The sequence below is a fragment of the Mastigoproctus giganteus genome, chromosome 4 (genome assembly GCF_048544385.1).
Source record: "Mastigoproctus giganteus isolate SK-2022 chromosome 4, ASM4854438v1, whole genome shotgun sequence".
In the NCBI taxonomy this organism is placed as follows: Eukaryota; Metazoa; Arthropoda; class Arachnida; order Uropygi; family Thelyphonidae; genus Mastigoproctus; species Mastigoproctus giganteus.
In genome coordinates this window covers 31,448,658-31,470,348 of record NC_143578.1, presented here as the reverse complement: position 1 = coordinate 31,470,348, position 21,691 = coordinate 31,448,658, and the positions used below count along the sequence as shown (strand labels likewise).

The following is a 21,691-nucleotide window of genomic DNA, read 5'->3' as shown; positions in this document are numbered from 1 at the left end:
ACATCGTCAGAGAATTAAGAATTAATCATGGAAGCTACTTGGCTTTTCGTACCAACTAAGAAATACTGTTCTAGGTTTAGGCCTAAATGGATGTTAGATTGGTTGGTTGATTGGGGATTTATTTGGTGCATTAGCATCTATGGCCATAGTGCACCAATGGATGTTAGATGAATTAATGAGACGTGTGGCAGAGAAGAAAAATGCATGGGATACATATAAATTAACAGGTGGCACAGAAGCCTACGGAAGATATAAGCAGGTCTGTAATCAAGTCACAAAGGAGGTTAGGCAGGCAAAGGCAGATTATGAGAAATCTTTGGCAAAGGATGCAAAGAAAATACAAGGTGTTCTTTACTTATGTAAACTCTAGAAGGAAGGGGATGAATCAGATTGGTCCACTGGATATTGGTGGTTCAACTGCTGATGATCCTGCTCAGGTAGTTAACAAGCTGAATGAGCATTTTGCATCTATATTTATACATGAGGAGTTATTCAGTGATAGGAACACCAGATGTGTATTAAACTATGGTAGCGAGTTAAAATGATTTTTTAATAACTGAGAGAAAAGTATAGGAGAAATTGTGGAATATAAACATAAAAAAGGCACCTGGGGTGGATAGGATCTATACAGTTATATTAAAGGAGGTGGTAAAGGAAGTAAGCACACCTTTAGCCATAATTATGAGAGTTTCCTCGGACTAAGGGAAGGTACCCATGGACTGGAGATATCCTCTTTTGCGAATTGGGTGACCCCAATTCGCAAAAGAGGATCAAAAGGTGACACAAGTAATTACAGACCTGTTAGTTTAACTTCTGTTCCGGGTAAATTAATGGAGGCACTGGTTAAAGAAGCACTGCAGGATCATCTAGACAACACTTCGATTATAGTTCGGACACAGCATGCGTTTGTTAAGCAGAAGTTTTGTCTGGTCAATATGATTGGTCAGACAAGATACAAAAGGTTGGCAGGGTTGTTAATGACAGTACACTAATGCAAGATGATCTAGAAACGTTAAGCAGATGGGCTGAAAGTTGGCAACTGAAGTTTAACAACGACAAATGGAAAATGTACTGCATATGGGTAGCAGTAACCCCAAGAGTAACATATCTACTCTGTGGTTCTACACTCAAGTGTGTGGGTAGTTGTCTGTTGTGTAGCATTATTTTCTGTTGTTTCTCTGACCATTTAGCTGTTGTGCCCCTATTGGTACCCACCGTTACCCACACTTTGCCACGAGGAGGTAGGTCAGGCACCCAGTAGATTTTTTTAAGTACTCTGGCAGGCTCCATCACCTAGTTTCCAAGGATTTCAGTGGCAAGGTTTAAAAAAGAAAAAAAAAGTGGGGGATGTCTAAACTAGAATTTGGCCAAAAGAGATTTAAAAGAAAATGGTAGAATTCAGACGTTGATTAGAATTTGGCGGCATTGTTAAGGGGTGTACTCGGTCGGTTTAGTGAGATGGGGAGACTGAAGACTGGGGGGAAAACAGATAGAAGAACAGGGACAATAGAGTAGGCATCCCCAAAGAGGTCAGTGGATACAAGCCCCACCACATGAAGTATGGGAGGAAGGGAAGAGACAGACCTGTCTCCTCCCTCTCCTGCCTGGGGATGGAGCTTTAAAGGGAACTGGGTTGGAATACCTCTACACTCAAGCTGATAGATAATGAAAAGGACCTGGCGGTAATTGTGTAGTCAGATATGAAGTTTCTTGAGTTGTGCAGACAGTCTGGAAAAGTAGCTCAGTATCTTGTCAATGATATACAAAAATGTTTCTAGCAGGTATAAGGAGGTGTATCCCCTTGTATAAGGCAATGGTCAGGCCTCACCTTGAGTACTGTATACAGGTCTGGAGACCTCATTTTAGGAAGGATGTAGAGCAGCTGGAATGAGTACAGAAAAGGGCAACAAGATTAGTGAATGGAACAAAGGGTTGCTCTTATGAAGAAAGGCTTACGATTTGCAAATTACAGTGTCTGGTAACTCAGCACCCAAGGTGATCTGATTGAGGTGTATAAGGCCTTGAATTGGTTTAGCAAGCTCAATGCTGATGGGATGTTTCCTCTTGTCCAGATTAATCGCCTAAGGGGACATAAATTCAAATTGAGGAAAGACAATTGTAGAATAGACGTGCGGAAATTTGCCTTTAGACAGCGTGTGGTTGATTGCTGGAACAAACTTCCATCTATCGTTGGTAGAAGTTGATAGCTTAAATAATTCAAGGCAGAACTAGACAAACATTTGGAGTGAATGGATGGGTGAAATGGAAAGGTTTTTTTTTTTGGCTGATGCTGTATAAGCTTCCTTTCTTGCATAAATATGCCTCTACTAATGCTAATGTGATCAAGGAAATTTTCTCACATAATAAATGGGATAATGTGGATGTATAGCATATTGTTGGAATGCTAAAGAATTTAGAAACATAAAGATTAAGGTTTTAAGATACAACAAACTTTTGGAAACTGGGAAATGTGTTAATTTGAAAAGACATCTGGTTTCAAGTCACCTGGTGTTTTCACAGATTGAATGTAATTTTTGTCTTTTCAATTAAACTTTAAGGCTGGAAAAGAGTTCTGCACATTTATGAAAACATTCTTCAACTTGGACATGTCATCAGATCTTTTGATAAATTCTACATGTAATGGAACAAATATAGATGGTGTATTTAGTCGTGACCTAAAATCTCTTCAATGAAAAATTATATATCCTACTTCAGTCATCACAGACCAATACTTTTGATAACCGATATGTAATTATTATTAAAATCTGAAAATTAAAATGTTTTTAATGCTTGCCTATGACTCTTAAATGTAAAACACTTTAAATATGCTAGCGGCAGAACACATTATGTACCCGGTACAGAATTTTTTTCCATAATTTTCTGGAAGACGTTTCATGAAGATTGTTTTCAAGATACAGGCAACCCCCTTATAACACGATACTTCAACAACACAGTTTCGCCTTGAGGTTGTCACAGACATTCTCTCAGATATGCCAGCCAAGCTGTACTTGCTACCTGGGAATCTAAATGCTGATGGAACTGATATTAGGGCGACATTCAAGTCAAGTTGACTCAATTTCGGTGAAGTCCTGACTGTCTGTGAGAGCCAAATCCTCTGCTTGCACCTTCATGATGGTGGGACTGTTAGTAATCCTGGGTATAACCTCCATGCACAAGCACTGCGGGTGACCACCCAGGTGTGAACTAACATAAGCAGGGGTCGAGGTGTGGTGCCCACACCACATGAAGGAATGCTGCCCCTCTGTGTTACCCGGCAGTGCTAGGTGGTAGATGACTCTCATCAACCGGTGCAATACCACCACTTTGCTTATTGGAGGCTTGAAGTGGTGGAACCCATGTTTAGTCTCCAGAGCTAAATTCCGGTCAACCCTTCCCCATCTCTTCCATCATGTGACTGATGACTTTTGAGGTTATGATGAACATCATGGTGAGATCCAAACTTCCTTACATTTCGAGGGTACAGTCCTAAAACGGTATTGGCAGGCCAGCCGCTAGTTAGTACACCGGACCGAACTTATTGGTAACTCTCTAGGAGGCTTCCGGATCAGCTAGTGTATAATCTTGCTACCTCTACTCTGCCAGATAGTGACTGGAGGGAGTTCGAGTAGTGTGTATGCAGGGGGCATTATCGAGGCCACGTTATATCCAGGTTCTGGGTATATTCTTACCTTGTGTATGCCATATCCAAAAATTTCATTACTTCATACAGCATGTCCACACCACTTTTTCTTACTATTGAATACACCATGAATTGTCAAACTAATAGAGTAAGCTTATCTGCTAAAAGATCTAAACTTCCCAAACACTTACTAGTTCATTTCACAAATATACATGGTCTCAATTCTAATCTCAATGATGTCCATTTCCACTTGCAGCCTGCCAAAACCCACATACTTTTTCTGACAGAATCTCAGTTATTGGTTGATTCAACTACTGCTCATCTTAATTGACCAAATTATTTGCTGAATGATTCTTTTCGCCTCAAAGGTGGTACCTGTGCACATGCCCGTTCCGATATTCCCTGTCAGAGACTTGGTAATTTGGAATCTCCTCTTTTCAATCTTCTCTGGCTTAAAATCTCTCTACCTCACTGTGTCAAATTCATCTATTGTCTCTACCGTTCTCCCAACTCCATTAATTGCTTGGAGCTCTTTGACTTCCTCTCTTTGCAATTTGACTTTCTCCAGTCCAACTTTCCTATCAGTGAGGTAATTTTCTTGGTGATTTTAATGTTCACAAATCCAGCTAGCTTCCGTTTTTTAGTCACACCGACCCAGCTGGTTGAGATGCTGAGGCTTTTGCAATTACCAGTGACTTTGCACAGATTGTTCATTTACCTACAAGAATACCAGACAATCCTAACCATACAGCCAACACGCTTGATTTTTTTCTCACAAACAACCCTTCTAAGTACACGGTCGAAGTCAGTGGTCCTTTACGCACCTTAGATCACGACTTGGTGATTGTCTCTTCTCCAATGGAATCTTTATCTCCTGGCTATTCCCAACCTTGTGTTCTTTGGCATTACAAGAATGTAAAATGGGATGACCTGAGAGATTTCTTTTCTTCTTTTCCTTGGTTGGATTACTGTTTCAAAACTTCTGATGTTAATGATGTTAATGTTTGCACAGATCGTGTCAGTGAAATTATTCATGTTGGAATGGAATCCTTTATTCCACACTCCACTTTAAAATCTCGTCCTTTATCTAAACCTTGGTTTTCCAATAAATGTGCTAAGGCTGTTCAAATGAAGAATGTTGCATATCGTAATTGGCTTGTTTCCAATTCTCCAGTTTCATTTTCTGCCTACACCAAACTCACAACAACCGTAAAGCAGTTATTAATCAGTCCAAACTAGATTTTGAACAGGCTAAGAGTAGAAAACTTGCTTCTTGCCCTAATGGTAGTGGAGCATTCTGGTCTCTTGCCAAAGCTTTTGGTCACAACTTTTACCCATCTCTGCTCCCACCTCTGTCAAGACCAGATGGTTCTGTTGTCACTTGAGCCAAGGATAAAGCTGACCTGCTGGCATCCCATTTTTCTTCCAACTCATGTATTAATGATCTTGGTAAAACACCTCCCACCATTCGCAACACACTCCATTCGATGACTCCTGTGGTCTTCCCTCAAAAGTATGTCAGAAAGATTTTGACAAATCTTGATGCTAAGAAAGCTAAAGCTCCTGATGGTATTTCTCCACTTGTTCTCAAAACCTGTGCCCCTGAACTTACTCCTGTTCTTTGCTGCCTTTTTTCACTTTCTTATTCCCAAGGTGTTTTTCCTTCTGCTTGGAAATTTGCTCATATCCAGCCAGTTCCTAAAAAGGGTGATAAATCCCTCCCATCCAATTATCTTTCCATTGCAATTACTTCTACTCTTTCTAAAGTAATGTAGAAAGCAATTAACCGCCAACTCTTAAACTACCTAGAAGCCTTCTGTCTTATCAACGATCGCCAGTATGGATTCCGTCAGTGTCGATCCCCTGGTGATATTCTGGCTTATGTTACCCATTTATGGACAAATTCAATGGAAAAGTTCGGTGAAACATAAGCAGTTGCTCTTGACATCTCAAAGGCTTTCGATTGTGTTTGGCATAAAGGCCTTCTAAACAAGCTTTCATCTTATGGTTTGCCAACTGTTTTTTGTAATTGGTTATCCAGTTTTCTCTCTGATCACTCACTGAGGGTGATGGTAGATGGCTCTCTGTCTTCTAACTTCTCCACTAATGCTGGTGTCCCCAAGGTTCAGTTCTTTCCCCCACTCTTTTCCTCTTGTACATTAATGGCCTTCTTCCATTGACTGGAAATCCTATCCATAGTTTTGCCAATGATAGCAAATTGCATTCCACTTTCCATTTTGTGAAACCTCACCCTGCTCAATCAGCTTCAAATTCTCAAATATCTGCTACCAATTCCTTAAATGCCGATCTCCAGGTAATTCTCTAGTGGGACAAAGACAACTTAGTTGATTTCAATCCTTCTAAAACTCAGTCATGTCTTATATCTCACAATGGCGCCTCTGTAGCCAGGTGGGCAGGAGCAGCAGTGCATAGCACACGCTTCTTGATTAGACCAGGATTCGAGCCCATGACCACCAAATACGAAGGATGCAGAAAGGTCAGGGAATGACCACCGCATATCCCCAGAGCAATATGGCTTTAGTTGCTAATGCTCCTAAAAACAAACAATCTCCTAATATCTCGCAAAAAAGGATTCTTCTGCTCCTATGTTTATCTTTGGTGACACTCTGATTTCTAGGCAAGTTGATATATCTCTTTTGGGGATTACCCTGACTTCTAATCTCTCTTGGCACAAGCACATTACAAACACTGCTTCCTCTGCATCTAAAAAACTTGGTTTTCTCTTTCATTCTCAGCATTACTTTTCTTCCAAACAGCTGTTCACTCTGTACAAATCGCAAATCCGCTCTACCATGGAATATTGTTACCACATCTGGGGTGGTGCCCCCAAAACCTCTCTCAGGATTCTAGATTCCATTCAGAAGAGGGCAGTTAGGTTAATTAATGACCCCTCTCTAACAGAGTCTCTCCACTCACTGTCTCATAGACATACTGTTTAGGCTGCATGCCTTTTCTACAGATACTTCCATGGGCACTGTTCTTCTGAATTGGCTTCTATAATTCCCGCTCTCTCTTTCAAAACAGTCCTAACATGTGGCGCAACCAGCCAACATCCATTTACTGTCCAACTTCAAACTCACAGAACCAACTTTTCATCTTCCTCAATCTATCTTTTATCTTCTTTAATCTTCTCAACCTCCACCCCAAGCACAGCACTAAGTATATAGGTTCTAATACCTCTCGTGTTTGGGGTTCTCATAAAAAAAAAAAAAAATCCCCGCACAACATAGTACATAATTAACACGGTTTCAGAATTGCAGAAAACCTCGCATAATAAGGTATTTTTGAGCTTTTATGCAGGGAAAACGCTGCTATTATGTTGGACACAATTTTTAAATGTTTCCATTCTCTTTGGTGAATCTCCACTTTTGGCTCACTAGTCATTATGCATAAAAAAAAAAAAAAATTGGGAAATCCCTGTGTTACGTTCTGTGCTATTGAACTTGAGAAAAAAAATCTAGATTTCAAAATTTTATTACTATTGGATAACACACCAGGCCATCCAAAAGATTTAAGTCATCCAAACGTTGAAGTAATATTGCTACCACTTAATACAACTTATTTAACTTACCTTTAAAACTCATTACTTATAAAAATCATTACAATGGATTTTGGAAAAAATTGATTCCGAATTTATTGAAGTGATGGGGGCATGGAAACATATTTCAATTGTGGACTATTGGATTCATAGCTTTATCGCTCACAAAGTAAAACCAATCATCAATATTAACTGAGTGTTGGGAAATGTACGGCCAGAGTCAGTTCATTCAGGAGATATGGTTGAACCAGCAGAAAACGGAATCAGTGCGATACTACAACTTGCTAAGTCGGTAGGAGGGAAGGTCTTGAAGATATGACTACTGAAGACATTCAAGAATTACTGATAAAAAAAGAAGCTGGCAAAGCAGATTTGGTGGAAATGGTATCGGAAGTAAACTAAATCAATTCAGAGGATAGTGCAGATGAAAATTATGAAGTTCCAAATTTACACTAAAAAAAGCACATGGGAAGGCATAAACTTAGTTGAGAAATTAAAATCTTATTTTTTGGATGCAGATCCTTCTACTGAAAGGAGTACACAGTTCAAAAGGGAGCTTCAAAAATGCTTAGCTCCATACCATGAAATTTCCAAAATCTATCAAGCAAAAGCAAACAAACCAATTAAGCAAAAGCATACAAACTAGATTACTGATTTTTTAGAGAGAGCAGAAGATACACGAAATCTAGATGATGCAGAAGAAAGTTCAGAAGGTGAAGATATTCTGCAACAGAGAAAACGTTCTCGTTTGATTGTGCTTAGCAGCGATGAAGAGGAAGAAAATTAAATGAACGTATATTATCTGACCTATATGTATCACAATTTATAAGGCATTTGTTCAGTTAATTACTACAGTAGACTCTCGATTTTCCGGGATAGATAGTAAAAAACAAATCCCGGATAATTGATTTACCGGTTAATCTAAAAATACAGGAGTCCCAACGTACGTAAGAGATACGTTCCAGGGCTTCTTACTTCGTTGAGTTTTACGTAACTCAGGAATGACTAGTAACATATTGCTACTATATTATTATTGACAAATCTGAATTCAGCGCAATACTTGTTAATGTTTGACCATTTTCATACATTCTTATTAGGTTAATTTTCTGATCCAAATCAATAGCGTTCCTTTTGTTGGTAGATTTACTATTAGCACTGTCACTTATTCTCTTAGTCGGCACCGCGATAATGGTCAAAATGAAATTTTAATAAAGCACATTTCTGGTGGTTAACAAAATACAATAAAAACAATTTGCACTTTCCATTTTGTTGGGCGTTTCTGTTAGCGCAATCTATTATAAATGGGTAGTAAACTCGATCTTATTGCATTTGCGATGATACCGATAGCTGGAATTCTGTGGATTTTTATGTTATTATGGTGAAGTGTGTGTCCCCTTCACTGAAATCTTCAGTCATATAAAAAAACCCATAAATATTTGTAAGAATCTTCTATTTTTTCCCTACTTTTTTGATTGTTACTCCAATCTCACTTCTGCAATTTGTGCATGCCGTGATCGTTGTTATTGATTGCTCATTATTATTCTTTTTGTTGTTTTAAATTTTACAATTCTAAAAATAAAAAAATAGAGTGAAAACAAATTTATGTAAATCCAGAGTTGCGTAAGTTGGGGATTTACTGTATCGAAAAATGTTCAGCAACCAATGTAAAAAATATGGCGATAGATAAAACAACTTATCACGTACCACTCGCGTGTCCAATACAATGCTTCCCTTTATTTTTTGCAATGTCACATATGGTTTGGTCACCAACATTATAATGGTTAATCAAAGTTTAACGGATGCACCATTTTCAAACTTTTGAATAATTTCAAGTTTTTGTTTAACTGAAAGTGCAACTCTTTTGTGTTTACCCATCATTTTCGTGGTTTCTATACAAAAAAAAATTTACTATAAAAAAAATTTACTATAAAAAAAATTTACTATAAAAAAAATTTACATCCCTGACATAACAAAACAAAATTTGTCTTTTTAAAGTGCAACGGAACACAACAATCGATGCAAAGCACTAAAACAAACTAAACATTTGGTCTTTCCTTTTTTTTTTTTTTTGAGCTGCAGGTGTGAAGACGGGGGGGGGGGGGGGTTTGCAAGATAATAGGCACATTAATCTCCCAATGACTTATAATGCCGCTTATTTACAACTTGCAAAATATATGTTTATACCTATTCTAGTTATTACTTGAATTTTATGATTTTTTGATTTTTTTTAATTTGGAGTTTTTAAGTGTCCCGGTTAATCTGATCCCAGTAAATCAAGAGTCTGCTGTATTTTTAATAAAAATTAAGTTTCTGATAGTTATAAAAAAAATGGTGTATTTTTGTTAGCTTTTGGAACGTAACCCTCTTTTTTGTACTGGTTCTTAGTCCCATATAATGTGGTTTCGCACTACACAAGATTTTATATAACCTAATTACCACGTTATATGAGGGCTACCTGTATTAGATATTCTTTGTAATGATAACAATGTAAGCACAGAGAAGAATCCTCTTCCTCATTATTTAAATTATTCGTGATGTTATGGCCCAAAATTGCGGCAGCTGAAACTCCATCATGTCAGTCACACTGACAGTGGAGATGTGCAAACATTATTGAATGTAAGTGCTTTTATTAAACCAATTTAAAACAGTGCATACTGTTTATTTCCTTCAACACATCTGGTGCTTGTATGATGGCTCTGACAAGTTACATAAGAACAACTTTTAGAAATATTTTTAAAACTATACAAAAAAAAAAATCGTACCAATGATGCATATCCTTGCTGAAAGTTAGGAGCAATGTTAGCTGCATTGAGATGATTAAGTCCATACGAATCTTGAATGCCAGACATCTGGTTATTTTGAATATCCAAAATTACGTTAGAATTGGGAATAACCACTCCGGGTGGTAAAGAATGTGCTTGAGAGTCTTTACGCTGGTTAGTAATGCCTCCTTGAAGTGAATGATCAAAACTTTTATAACACCCAACTCCCGTATGAAGTACAGATTCTCCACCTATACTAGTAGCATCCACCTAAAAGTATGATCAAAATTTTTCATTTTATGATATATAATAATATATTAAATCTTATTATTATTTTTTTTAACCTGAACTGTATATTTTTATTGAAAATTTTTCTAAAAGGTATCATAAAACTATGTTATTATACTAATTAAAATCAGACCGATTATCCAGGGTGGATGGGAAATAAATCTGTCCAGATAATATCCACAAACTGAAAGAAAAACTCATAAATCTGACAAAAATGTAAATTTATTTACATACATACTGTATTCATATTCACAACAGTACATGACAGCGTGAGATTTGACAAAATTTAACACAAACATAATTTTCTGAAAAAAGAAAACAGAACAGTGAAGTTTGCTTTTCTTTTGATTTGCCTTCCTGTGAATAGTACTACATAAATTTCAAAGCATCATCTTATGAGTGAGAGCAGGTAAGATGTTGTTCCATGTAGTTAAGTAGAGACTCACAGTTCACACTTTAGCACCTACTTTGTGTTTACTGATGAGCATAAGTTTTTAACCACATTTTAACACACACTAGAAAATACCTCTCAGAACAATACTAAAATTAACCACACAGTAGCAAAACAACAAACAACATAATGGACGCACATATTTCTTTTTGTTATCCAAATTAGACTTCTGAGAAATGTAGCAGCCCAGTTAATCCACAATGTGGACAATTAGGTTTCTACAATGAAACTAGTTTATATTATTATAATTTACATTATTATGCTAATTATAATATAATCAAAAAGCTAATTGCAACTAGGCATAATGTCATAAGAGCTTGAAATTATCTATTTAACATCGGTGTAAATACACCATAGATAGCTCTTAAAGAGAAAACTAAGAAATGTGAAAAAATGTGTGTTCCTCCAGGAGACTGTTGAAAAATGACCTATGTTTCATATCTGCATCTTTATATTTTATGAGAAATAAATTTGGAGGACTTAAAAGCTTTTAACAAAGTATCGTATGCTGGTCATTCATTAGAACTGAACTTTACTACAAATATTACTTCCTTCGATGTTGCAATTTCTCTGCTGATTGTTCATGTTTTGTATCATCTACAAAAAATTGAATGTACCACATAATAAATATAGTATGTTGATTTTTATTAGATACACTGTTCATACCTCCCTTCATGTTGGCTGTATTATTATAATTACTTATTTAATAAAGATGTAAATACACCATAGATAGCTCTTAAAGAGAAAACTATGAAAGTAGTGTAAAAGGCGTCATTTCATCTGTATCTCATATTGTGATCATCCTTCACAACGAGTTACCATGTATTGCACTACCTCGAATAAGTAAGGCTTCACTAATAGAGAAGTCTATTGTTACTTATTCTTGGTGGGTACTACGACCCAGACAGAACTGTTTCAAGGCTTGTTGGCCTTTCATCACTGGGTGGGCAGGTACCCTGGTATTGCCAACATGACAACCCAGTTGTGAAGTTAATCCCACATTGTGCTATAATCAAAACACTAAATGAAACTAGGCATAATATCATAAGAACTTGAAATTATCTATTTAATATCGGTGTAAATACAACATGCATAGCTCTTAAAGAGAAAACTACAAAAGTAGTGTAAAAGGCATCATTTCATCTGTATCTCATATTGTGTGGGATTAACTTCACAACTGGGTGGTTATGTTGGCAATACCAGGGTACCTGCCCACTCACCGATGCAAGGCCAACAAAGTCTTGAAACTGTACTGTCTGGATGGTGGCACCCACCGAGAATAAGTAACAATAGACTTCTCTATTAGTGAAGCATTACTTATTCGAGGAAGTGCAATACATGGTAACTCACTGTGAAGGATGATCATACAGATGAAATGATGTCTTTTACACTACTTTCATAGTTTTCTCTTTAAAAGCTATCTATGGTGTATTTACACCGATATTAAATAACTAATTATAATAACACGGCCAACATGAAGGGAGGTATGAACAGTATATCTAAGAAACATACTATATTTATTACGTGGTACGTTCAATTTTTTGTAGATGATACAAAACATGAACAATCAGCAGAAAAAATGCAACATTGGAGAAAGTAATATTAGCATTAGGAGAGGCACATGATGCAAGAAAGCAAGCTTATGCAGCATGAGTCAAAAAAAAAAAAAAAAAAAAACCACTCCCATTTCACTCCTCCGTTCGTTCAAAATACCTGTCCAGCTGAGCCTTAAATTTATTTAGGCTGTCAACTTCCACAACAAGGGATGGAAATCTGTTCCACCAACCAACTACCCGCTGGCTAAAGGCAAATTTCCGCACATCTATTCTACATCTGTCTTTCCTCAATTTGAATTTATGCCCCCTCAGGTGATTATTCTGAGCAAGAGGAAGAATTCCATCAGCATTGAGCATGCTCAAACCATTCAAGGCTTTATACACCTCTATCAGATCACATCCCCATGCCTAGTCTCCAGACACTGTAATTTGCAAAAATTGAGCCTTTCTTCATAAGAGCAACCCTTTGTTCCATTCACTAATCTTGTTGCCCTTCTCTGTACTCGTTCCAGCAGCTCTACATCCTTCTTGAAATGAGGCCTCCAGACCTGCATACAGTACTCAAGGTGTGGAATGACCATTGCCTTATACAAGGGAATAATCACCTCCTTATCCTGCTAGAAACATTCCTGTATATCATTGACAAGACACCATGAGCTACTCTTGCAGACCATCTGCACTGCTCAGAAAACTTCATATCTGGCTGCACAATTAGCCCCATGTCCTTTTCATTCTCTAGCACTGTCAGTGTAGTACCACAGAGTTGATACATTACTCTGGGGTTACTGTTTCCCATATTACTTTACATTAGTCAATGTTAAACTTCATTTGCCACCTCTCAGCCCATCTGCTCAACCTTTCCAGATCCTGTTGCAGCAGCATACTGTCAGTAGTGTCCTTAACAACCCTGCCAACCTTTGTGTCATCTGCAAACTTGGACATTAAGCTTGATATACCATCATCAATATCATTTATAAATACAGAAAACAACAATGGACCCAACACTGAACCCTGAAGGACTCCACTAATAACATTAGTCCACGAGGAGCAGTGTCCATTGATTATCACTCTCTGTCTTCTCCCCCCCAACCATCCCTTTATCCATAGCAGCAATTTGCCTCCAATGCCACACAGCTCCAATTTGTGCAGCAGTCTTCCATGTGCAACAGTATCAAAAGCCTTTCTGAGATCCAAATATATAATATCAAAGTTATTCCCTGCATCCAGTTCTTTTGTGACTACATCATAGTATCCAATCAAATTGGTCAGGCAAGACTTTCCCTTACCAAAACCATGCAGTGTTCGAGCTATAACTGAAGTCTTGTCTAGATGATGCTGCAGTGCTTCTTTAACCAATGCCTCCATTAATTTTCCTGGAACAGAAGTTAAACTCACAGGTCTATGATTACTTGTGTTGCCCTTTGATCCTCCTTTGTGAATTGGGGTTACATTTGCACATCTCCAGTCTATGGGTACCTCCCCTGAGTCCAAAGAAGCTCTCATAATTATGGCTAAGGGTTTTCTTACTTCCTTTGCTGCCTCCTTTAATATAACTGGATAGATCCCATCCACCCCGGGTGCCTTTTTTATGTTTATTCTCAACAATTTCTCCTCCACTTTCCTCTCAGTTATTACAAAATCATCTAGCTCACTGCCAGAGTTTACTTCACCTCTGGCTTTCCCCTTCCTGAATAACTCCTCATGTGTGAATGTAGATGCAAAATACTCGTTTAGTTTGTTAGCCACCTGAGCAGGATCATCAACAATTGAACCATCAATATCCAATGGACCAATCTAATTCATCCTCCTCCTTCTAGAGTTTACATAGGTAAAGAACTCTTTTCTGTTTTTCTTTGCATCCTTTGCCAAGGATTTCTCATGATCTGCCTTTGCCTGCCTAATCTCTTTTGTGACTTGGTTACAGACCAGCTTAGATCTATCAAAGGCTTCCATGTCACCCATTGTTTTATATCTATCCCATGCATTTTTCTTCTCTGCCATATGTTTCATTAGTTCATCTGACATCCATTTAGGCCTAAACCTTGAACAATATTTCTTATTGTTGGTATGTAAAGCCTTGTAGCTTCCAAGATAAATTCTTTGAATGCTTCCCATTTTGAATTTGCTGTTGGTCCCACTGTATAGAATTTAAATACTGTCTCAGACCATCGTATTCGCCTTTACAAAAGCAAAAACCCTTCCCTTCACCCCTGATGGTAGTTACCTCTTTGAGTAAATTCCACTTCAGCACACTGTGATCACTGCCACCAAGTGGTTCATTTATCTGCAGATTCTTAATGCATGAAGAATCACTACTGATAATCAGATCAAGAGTATTACTCCTTCTAGTTTTCTCCCGAACATGCTGATGTAGAAAACAATCATCCAAGAAATCCACAAAAGCCTTGCTAGTGGTTGAGTGAGTGATCAACCCACAAATTCCAATCAATATCTGGGAAATTAAAATCCCCCATTATAAGACTCTCTGATTTACTGGCCCACTCTATTTCCCTGTACAGTTTCTTATTATACTCATCAGAGTTATTAGGCCTATAGCACACTCCTACTCTCAATTTTGATCTTCCAATGATTATGTCACACCAAACTGACTCGACACTGCACTGTCCAGCGATGTCGACTGGCTTCACTTCCTTGGATTTTATGTGTTTCTTAACTAATAGCATAACCCCTACTCCCTTCCTATCCTGTCTATCCTTTCTGTACACATTGTACTCCCCAAATTCCAGTTCTGCATTCCTTATATCTGTGTGACACTACGTCTCTGATGTTTTCTGCCTTTGATGTTTTGAGCAATACCCCAAATTCATCAAATTTATTTACCAAACTCCTAGCATTGGTGCACACGCAAGTATACATGCACCAGCTAAAAGCGAACAAAGCACAAGGATTTATATTAAAAGCAGCAAATAAGATAGTTAAACCTTTAACTATAATACTAAGAGTATTCTTAGATTCAGGGAAAGTCCCTAAAGTTGGAGACATACAAATATATAAGGGGGCTTTCTAAAAAGATTTTTATTCGCCCAGAAGTAATTGTGATGGCAGAAACAAACATCATGCATTACACTTTTTTAACATAGTCACCTGACAAAATAACACATTTTTGTCACCTCTCACTACACTTCTGCAGGCCAGTTTTGTAGAAGTCCTCTGGCTGTCCTTCAAACCATGACAGCAGCGGAAATCATCTCATCATCAGCAGCAAAGTGTTTTCTGCGGAGAAAGGACTTCAGCGCAAGAAAGAGAAAGAAATCCAAGGGTGCAACGTTGGGGGGAATAAGCAGGATGCAGCAATATTTCAAACCCAAATTTGTGCACACCTTACTGCAGCATGCAAGGAAAGTTCAAGGGCACTACTGTGGAACAGATGCACACCTTTTGACAGCTTTCCCCATCCTTTTTTTTATTAATAGCAGCATGCAGCTTTATGAGGCAGCTGGAATAATACTTTGCCATCACAATACAGTCCCTCTGAAAGTAATCTGTTTGTATTACGCCATGCTGATCCCAAAAAACTGACAGTATCATCCTGCTAGCACTTCATTGCACCTTTGCCTTTTGGGGTAGGGGGGCATAGTATAGTGGACAGTGTTAATTGTAATGAGGCTCCAGAGGTTCCCCCAAACCCTGTAAAGATCAGGTTTATGTAAGTCAGTGAGTGTTCGTGTAGTATTAGGATGGGATTGTACTGGTTGTGTTGTTCATCCAGCCGCTTAGCGTAAAGGCCTGCATTTTCACACAAAAATCTCTAGTTTAGTATAAAACAGAGCTATGGCGCTCAATACGTTCTGAATGTATTTCAATATTTGCAGAAGAATAAGCGATATTTACCTTGATATGATCCGTAGGACACTCATACTGAAGTGTTCTACGGATTGTTCTACTAAAGTGTTTTACAACACTTCCGTACAGCTCTCCAGAAATTAAAATGAATATAAAATTAAAATTATGCCAAATGAATTCTCACACCCACAGCAACATCAAATTATTAAAATAATTTTACCATATTTTCTTGAATACATACTCTGCACCTTTGAATAAGCTATACACCCCATTTTTTAAGCACAAAAAAAATATAAAAGAATTTTTGTGAATTAATTTTGTTCCAGCAGCACTACAAAAAAGGTAACCTGCAGCCATTATCAATTCACTGCAGGATCGAAGCCTCCTCAACAATTCATGTTGAGGGAATGGAACATAATCTGCCATGCTGGTCCTGTGCGGGTTGGCAGATCAACCGTATTTAGCAGTCAGGGGCTTGAACACTGATCTACTCAAACAGCGTGTGCTACTGCACCCCTTCTCCTGACCACTTGGCTACAGAGGCCTTGGGGGTGCACTATAGCTCACTTTTACTGCCTTGAATTATTTTTAGTTTTTCACTAACCATCAAATATTGTAACCACATACCTATAGAATTCTGTTTACCAGAATATATACACAATACCTTACAGGTTGCATTTATTAGAAAAGGGAGGAGGATTTGGACAAAATCTTGAGCTACATGAGGTGGACTAGATTTCTGTCAAAGGTAAAGAAAAATGACAAATGAACCTTGCCCCATAACACACTATTTTCATTTTCACTAAGCAGTAAATAGTATTGGCATTCTTATCTATCTATTCACTTGATGTTTACATTTGATGAATAGCAACTACTGATTTTCATAAAAAAAAAAAAAAAAAAAAAAAAAAAAAAAAATCACACAATCCTGATATTTGAACAAATCATGTGCATTTCTAGGAAATAAGAATGTTCATTTTTTAAAGAGAGAATAACCTTTTATGCAGTGCAACATTCCAAGTTATGTTTTAATAATTATTTTAGGGTACAGCCAGATGGGAGAATAAAAATGCTTTTTTATTTGCTCATCTGGCTTCTGATTAAATTAAATTCACGAATAAAGCTGCACACCCAAATTTTTGGTTTCATTTTTTTAGAAATAATATGAGTGGCATAAGCAAGAAAATATTATATTATATTTAAATTATAAAATAAAATAATTATTAAATTAAATGGAGTTAAGGGGATTATCCACTGTTTTTTTTTTCCTGGCCAGTAGGATTTAAACTGATCAATTAATGCAATGATCTTAATACTAATAGCAGAATAAACTTTTCTTAAGTACTGCACAACTTTAAAACAAATGACATTACCTAAAGGTTAAGCTACCAATTATTCAAAAGATGAAACAAAGGCTAAAATTAAACAAAGGCTTTTCTGGTTAGCCATTTTTGCAAAGTCACTCATGAATAATAAATGGATGTATAAAATAATTTTGCCATCGTTCATTTCGATTTTGGCACTTAACACAAGAGTTATTGTATAGGATGAAACATGTTGCGGTTATGGGTAATATTCTATGATGGTTCACAGGGTGGCTGTTGGGCAGGAGACAGAGGGTTATGATTAATGGTCACTCTTCAGTTTAGGCTAACATTTGAAGTCGGTCTCCTAGAGATCACTATTGGAACTGCTGTTGTTTCTCATTTTCTTAAGTGACATCAACATAGAGATACATGGGGTGATGTCAAAATTTGCAAATGATGTAAAGATCTGAACTGAAGACTGATTAATGATTAGCATTAAGCAGCAGTCCCTTCAGAATGATTTGAACACAATTTGTTCAAGTCATTTTGAAGGTCAGAAAAGTGACAGCTACGTTTCAATGCAGCAAAATGTAAGATCTTATACTCGATTAATAGTAATAGTAAAAGGAAACCATAGGCTTTTGCTGCATTGGGAAAAAAAAAAAAAAAAATATATATATATATATATATATATATATATGTAATTATGTACCAGGTACATAATGAGTTGCTGCTGCTCTACTCTGAGACCAATAGTGTCACTGATAATGTCACAGTGGCAGCTGTTAAAAATGTCTTTACCGCAGGAACTCATTATGAAACTAAAATTATGTGTAAAGTTACCATTTCATCTATATGTTCATGAAGACATGTTGTATTATACTTCCGATACTGAATTATTTTAGGAAATTGTCTTTTCACCCATCCCCCATTTCCTTTTTGATAATGAGTAGTAAATTGTGCAAGAGTTGTATCTTTTAATGTTTCGCCTAGTTTTTCATATTTATCAAAAATACTATCTTTCCATATATCCAAAGACTTGTTATCAACTTGTTGTTCATCCAATTCAGCTTTTTATTTATGTAATTTCTGACGCTCATGTAGCCATAACGTTGGCATGCATTCAATCGCTCTTGAGGACACGGACATTGGGTATCATAATAAATACCAAGCTGCCTCTTGTGAACTCATCTCCACAGAATTCAATATATCTACACAATGCTCATGTTAGATCAGTTATATCCATATCAGGATATTCTTCCTGATATGGATGTAACTTTCTTGTAGCGTTATAATTTTCCTTTGCAGGTTGCTTATTCCTCTGTTAATTTTATTCACATATTCAACTAAATATGCTGCATATGAATATTCTTCTATGATAAATTGTAAATCCGAATTAGACTTGAGCACTCCTAAAATGCAAGGATTGTAATTATTCATAAATTTCTCTTCTATCTTGCATTTAAGAAATACACCTGTCGTTTGATACCAGCCCTCAAAATATTTAGATATTCTTCTGATTAGCAAAATGATATATCTTTTTTGGGGATTACCCTGACTTCTAATCTCTCTTGGCACAAGCACATTACAAATATTGCTTCCTCTGCATCTAAAAAACTTGGTTTTCTCTTTCGCTCTCAATGTTACTTTTCTTCCAAACAGCTGTTCACTCTGTACAAATCACAAATCCACCCTACCATAGAATATTGTTCCCACATCTGGGGCAGTGCCCCAAAACCTCTCTCTCAAGCTTCTAGATTCCATTCAGAAGAGGGCAGTTAGGTTAATTAATGACTCTTCTTTAACAGAGTTTCTCCACTTGCTGTCTCATAGACGTACTGTTTCTGCTGCATGCCTTTTCTACAGATACTTCCATGGGCACTGTTCTTCTGAATTGGCTTCTATAATTCCCACTCTCTCATTCAAAACAGTCCATATACATGCTGCCGCCAACCAACATCCATTTACTGTCCAATCTCAAACTAACAGAACCAACTTTTCGTCTTCCTCGTTAATTCATTCAACTGCCGTTTTCTGGAACAACCTTCCTTCATATGTATTTCCTGAAAATTACAGTTTACAGAAGTTCAAGTCTAACGTCAACAAATATCTTCTTTCGTCTTCTCAACCACCAACCTTTCTCAAACTCTGAATCAACTATAGGTTCTAATACCTCTCGTGTTTGGGGTTTTCATAAAAAAAAAAACCAAAAAAAAAAAAAAAAACCATATAACTATCCAGTTGACCTTTGAATTTATTGAAACTGTCAGCCTCAACAACTTGTGAGAGCACCTTGTTAACTTGTTCCAACAATTAACGACTCGTTAGTAAAAGAAAACTTCCTACAATCTAATCTAAACCTCAGCCCCTGTAATTTGAATTTATTAGCCCTAGTTCTGGAATTCTTTATAAAACTGAAAATTCCACCTCTCAGAGGTTGAATTTATAAACCTCAATTGGTGCCTGGTTGCCAAGCTCTGTAGCCCACATAATCGGAGTCTTTCCTTGTAGTTGTCCTTTTGCTGATCTCAGCATTCAAGGTGCTCGTCTTTGAACCCTTTCAAGAAGCTCAATGTCTTTTTTTTTTTTTTTTTTCAGATGAGGTCTCCAATACTTGAACACAGTATTCCAAATTGTTTTATACAGTGGAATTATGACTTTCCTATCTTTATAGGATAATGTTCTATAAACCATCAATAGGACACCATGGGCTTTCCTGGCTGCCTGTTGTTTACACTATTTAGAAAACTTCATATCTACCTGTATTGTAACTCCCAGATCCCTTTCCTCCCCCCCGGTTTTAATTCAGCCCCATCAAGTGTATAATGTATTTGGGGGTTGCTTTTCCCCAATGTAAGGCCTTGCATTTAGTAGCATTAAAGCATAGCTGTCACTTCTCTGACCATCTCTGAAATCTGTTCAAGCCATCCTTAAGAGCCGCTACTTGGCACTGATCATTAACAACTCTACCAATATTTACGTCATCTGAAATTTTGACATCACACCTTCTATCCCTTCTGTCATTTATGAAAATGAGAAACAATAGTGGTCCAAGAACCGATCCTTGAGGGCCCCCTCTCTCTTGACATTACACCAAATCTGAAGAATATCCATTAATCACAATTCGCTGCCCTGCAGCCACCTGGCAATGCATCTTAGAATCTTGCCAGTAATCCCAATCTGTTCAAGCTTATAGAATAATCTCTCAAGCGGGAACGAGTCAATTGCTTTGCTAAAATCCAAATAAATTATGCTGAAATTGTTGCTTACATCCAGTTCATGAGTAACTGTGTGAAAATAGCCTATGAAGTTAGTTAAATATGATTTTCCCTTAAAAAAGCCATGTTATGTGTCCTTCAGAATGCCATATGTCTAAATTTCCCTGGATTGCACTCTTAATCATTGCCGCTAAGGTTATTTCTACCACTGAAGTCGGACTAACTTGTCAGTAGTTACCAACTTCACTTTTAGAACTGCCTTTATGTATTCACGATACATTGGCACTTTTCCAGTCAGTTCAAAAGAATTTCCTCTGAGTTAAAAGATGCTCTGAAAATTAACCTCAATGGTCCAATATACCCCAGGAAGTCTCCACCAAAAGTACCAGGTAAATGCCATCAACTCCAGAAGCCTTACTTGCCTTTATGCTCAAAAGTTTTTTTACAAAATTACTAATTTCATATGGCTCAGCCTCACTCGCACAGCCTCTTCTCTGCATGAAGGGTCTTTTGTCAGTAAAGACTGATGCAAAGTACAGGAATACCTCGCATAGCGCAGTTAATTCATGCCAAAAAAATACCGCACTATGCAAAACCGCACTGATAGAGGTATTATTAGTATGTATTTTAATGTAATGCGTTCCGACAATTTGATTATATGGGTTGAGTTGCAAAAATATGTAGGTGTTTGTTTACTATAAATTGATGCACACGAAGTTCTTGCAAAAAAAAGAAACTAAAATGACAAAAATGAAAAATACTAGTAAGTACAGTATAAATGATTTTTATTGCAGTATGTACATACCAAAATAATATAAGCTAAGTATGTACTGTATTTTTATTTTTAAAAATAACTGATCAGCTTAGTTTACACAGTTTTTTTCTTCTTTTTATCTGCATACATCTCTTTATAACATCGAATGTCATTTTGCAACGCCTGCCTTACTTTCATACCTCGTTCGATGTTTGGATCTAGAAGAACACTAGGCGCCATTACATTTCTTCTTTTGACTCATATTTGCGTATAAAGGTGTAACGTTTTTAAAAAATAATCTTTAATAAAAATACACAGCGAAAAATATTTGTACAGCTTACGCACAATCAAC

The 21,691-nt window shown here is 37.0% G+C and overlaps 1 protein-coding gene across 3 annotated transcripts in view; it reads right to left on the bottom strand.

Annotated features, from left to right (window-relative positions):
* LOC150086576 (uncharacterized) overlaps positions 1–21,691 on the bottom strand; it is a 302,852-nt gene that overhangs the window by 119,719 nt on the left and 161,442 nt on the right. For all 3 annotated transcript variants that reach the window (XM_090372615.1, XM_090372617.1, XM_090372618.1), the window contains one exon: positions 9,962–10,231. In XM_090372615.1, coding sequence (XP_090228741.1) covers positions 9,962–10,231 — 270 coding nt within the window. The remainder of the gene's footprint in view (positions 1–9,961; positions 10,232–21,691) is intronic.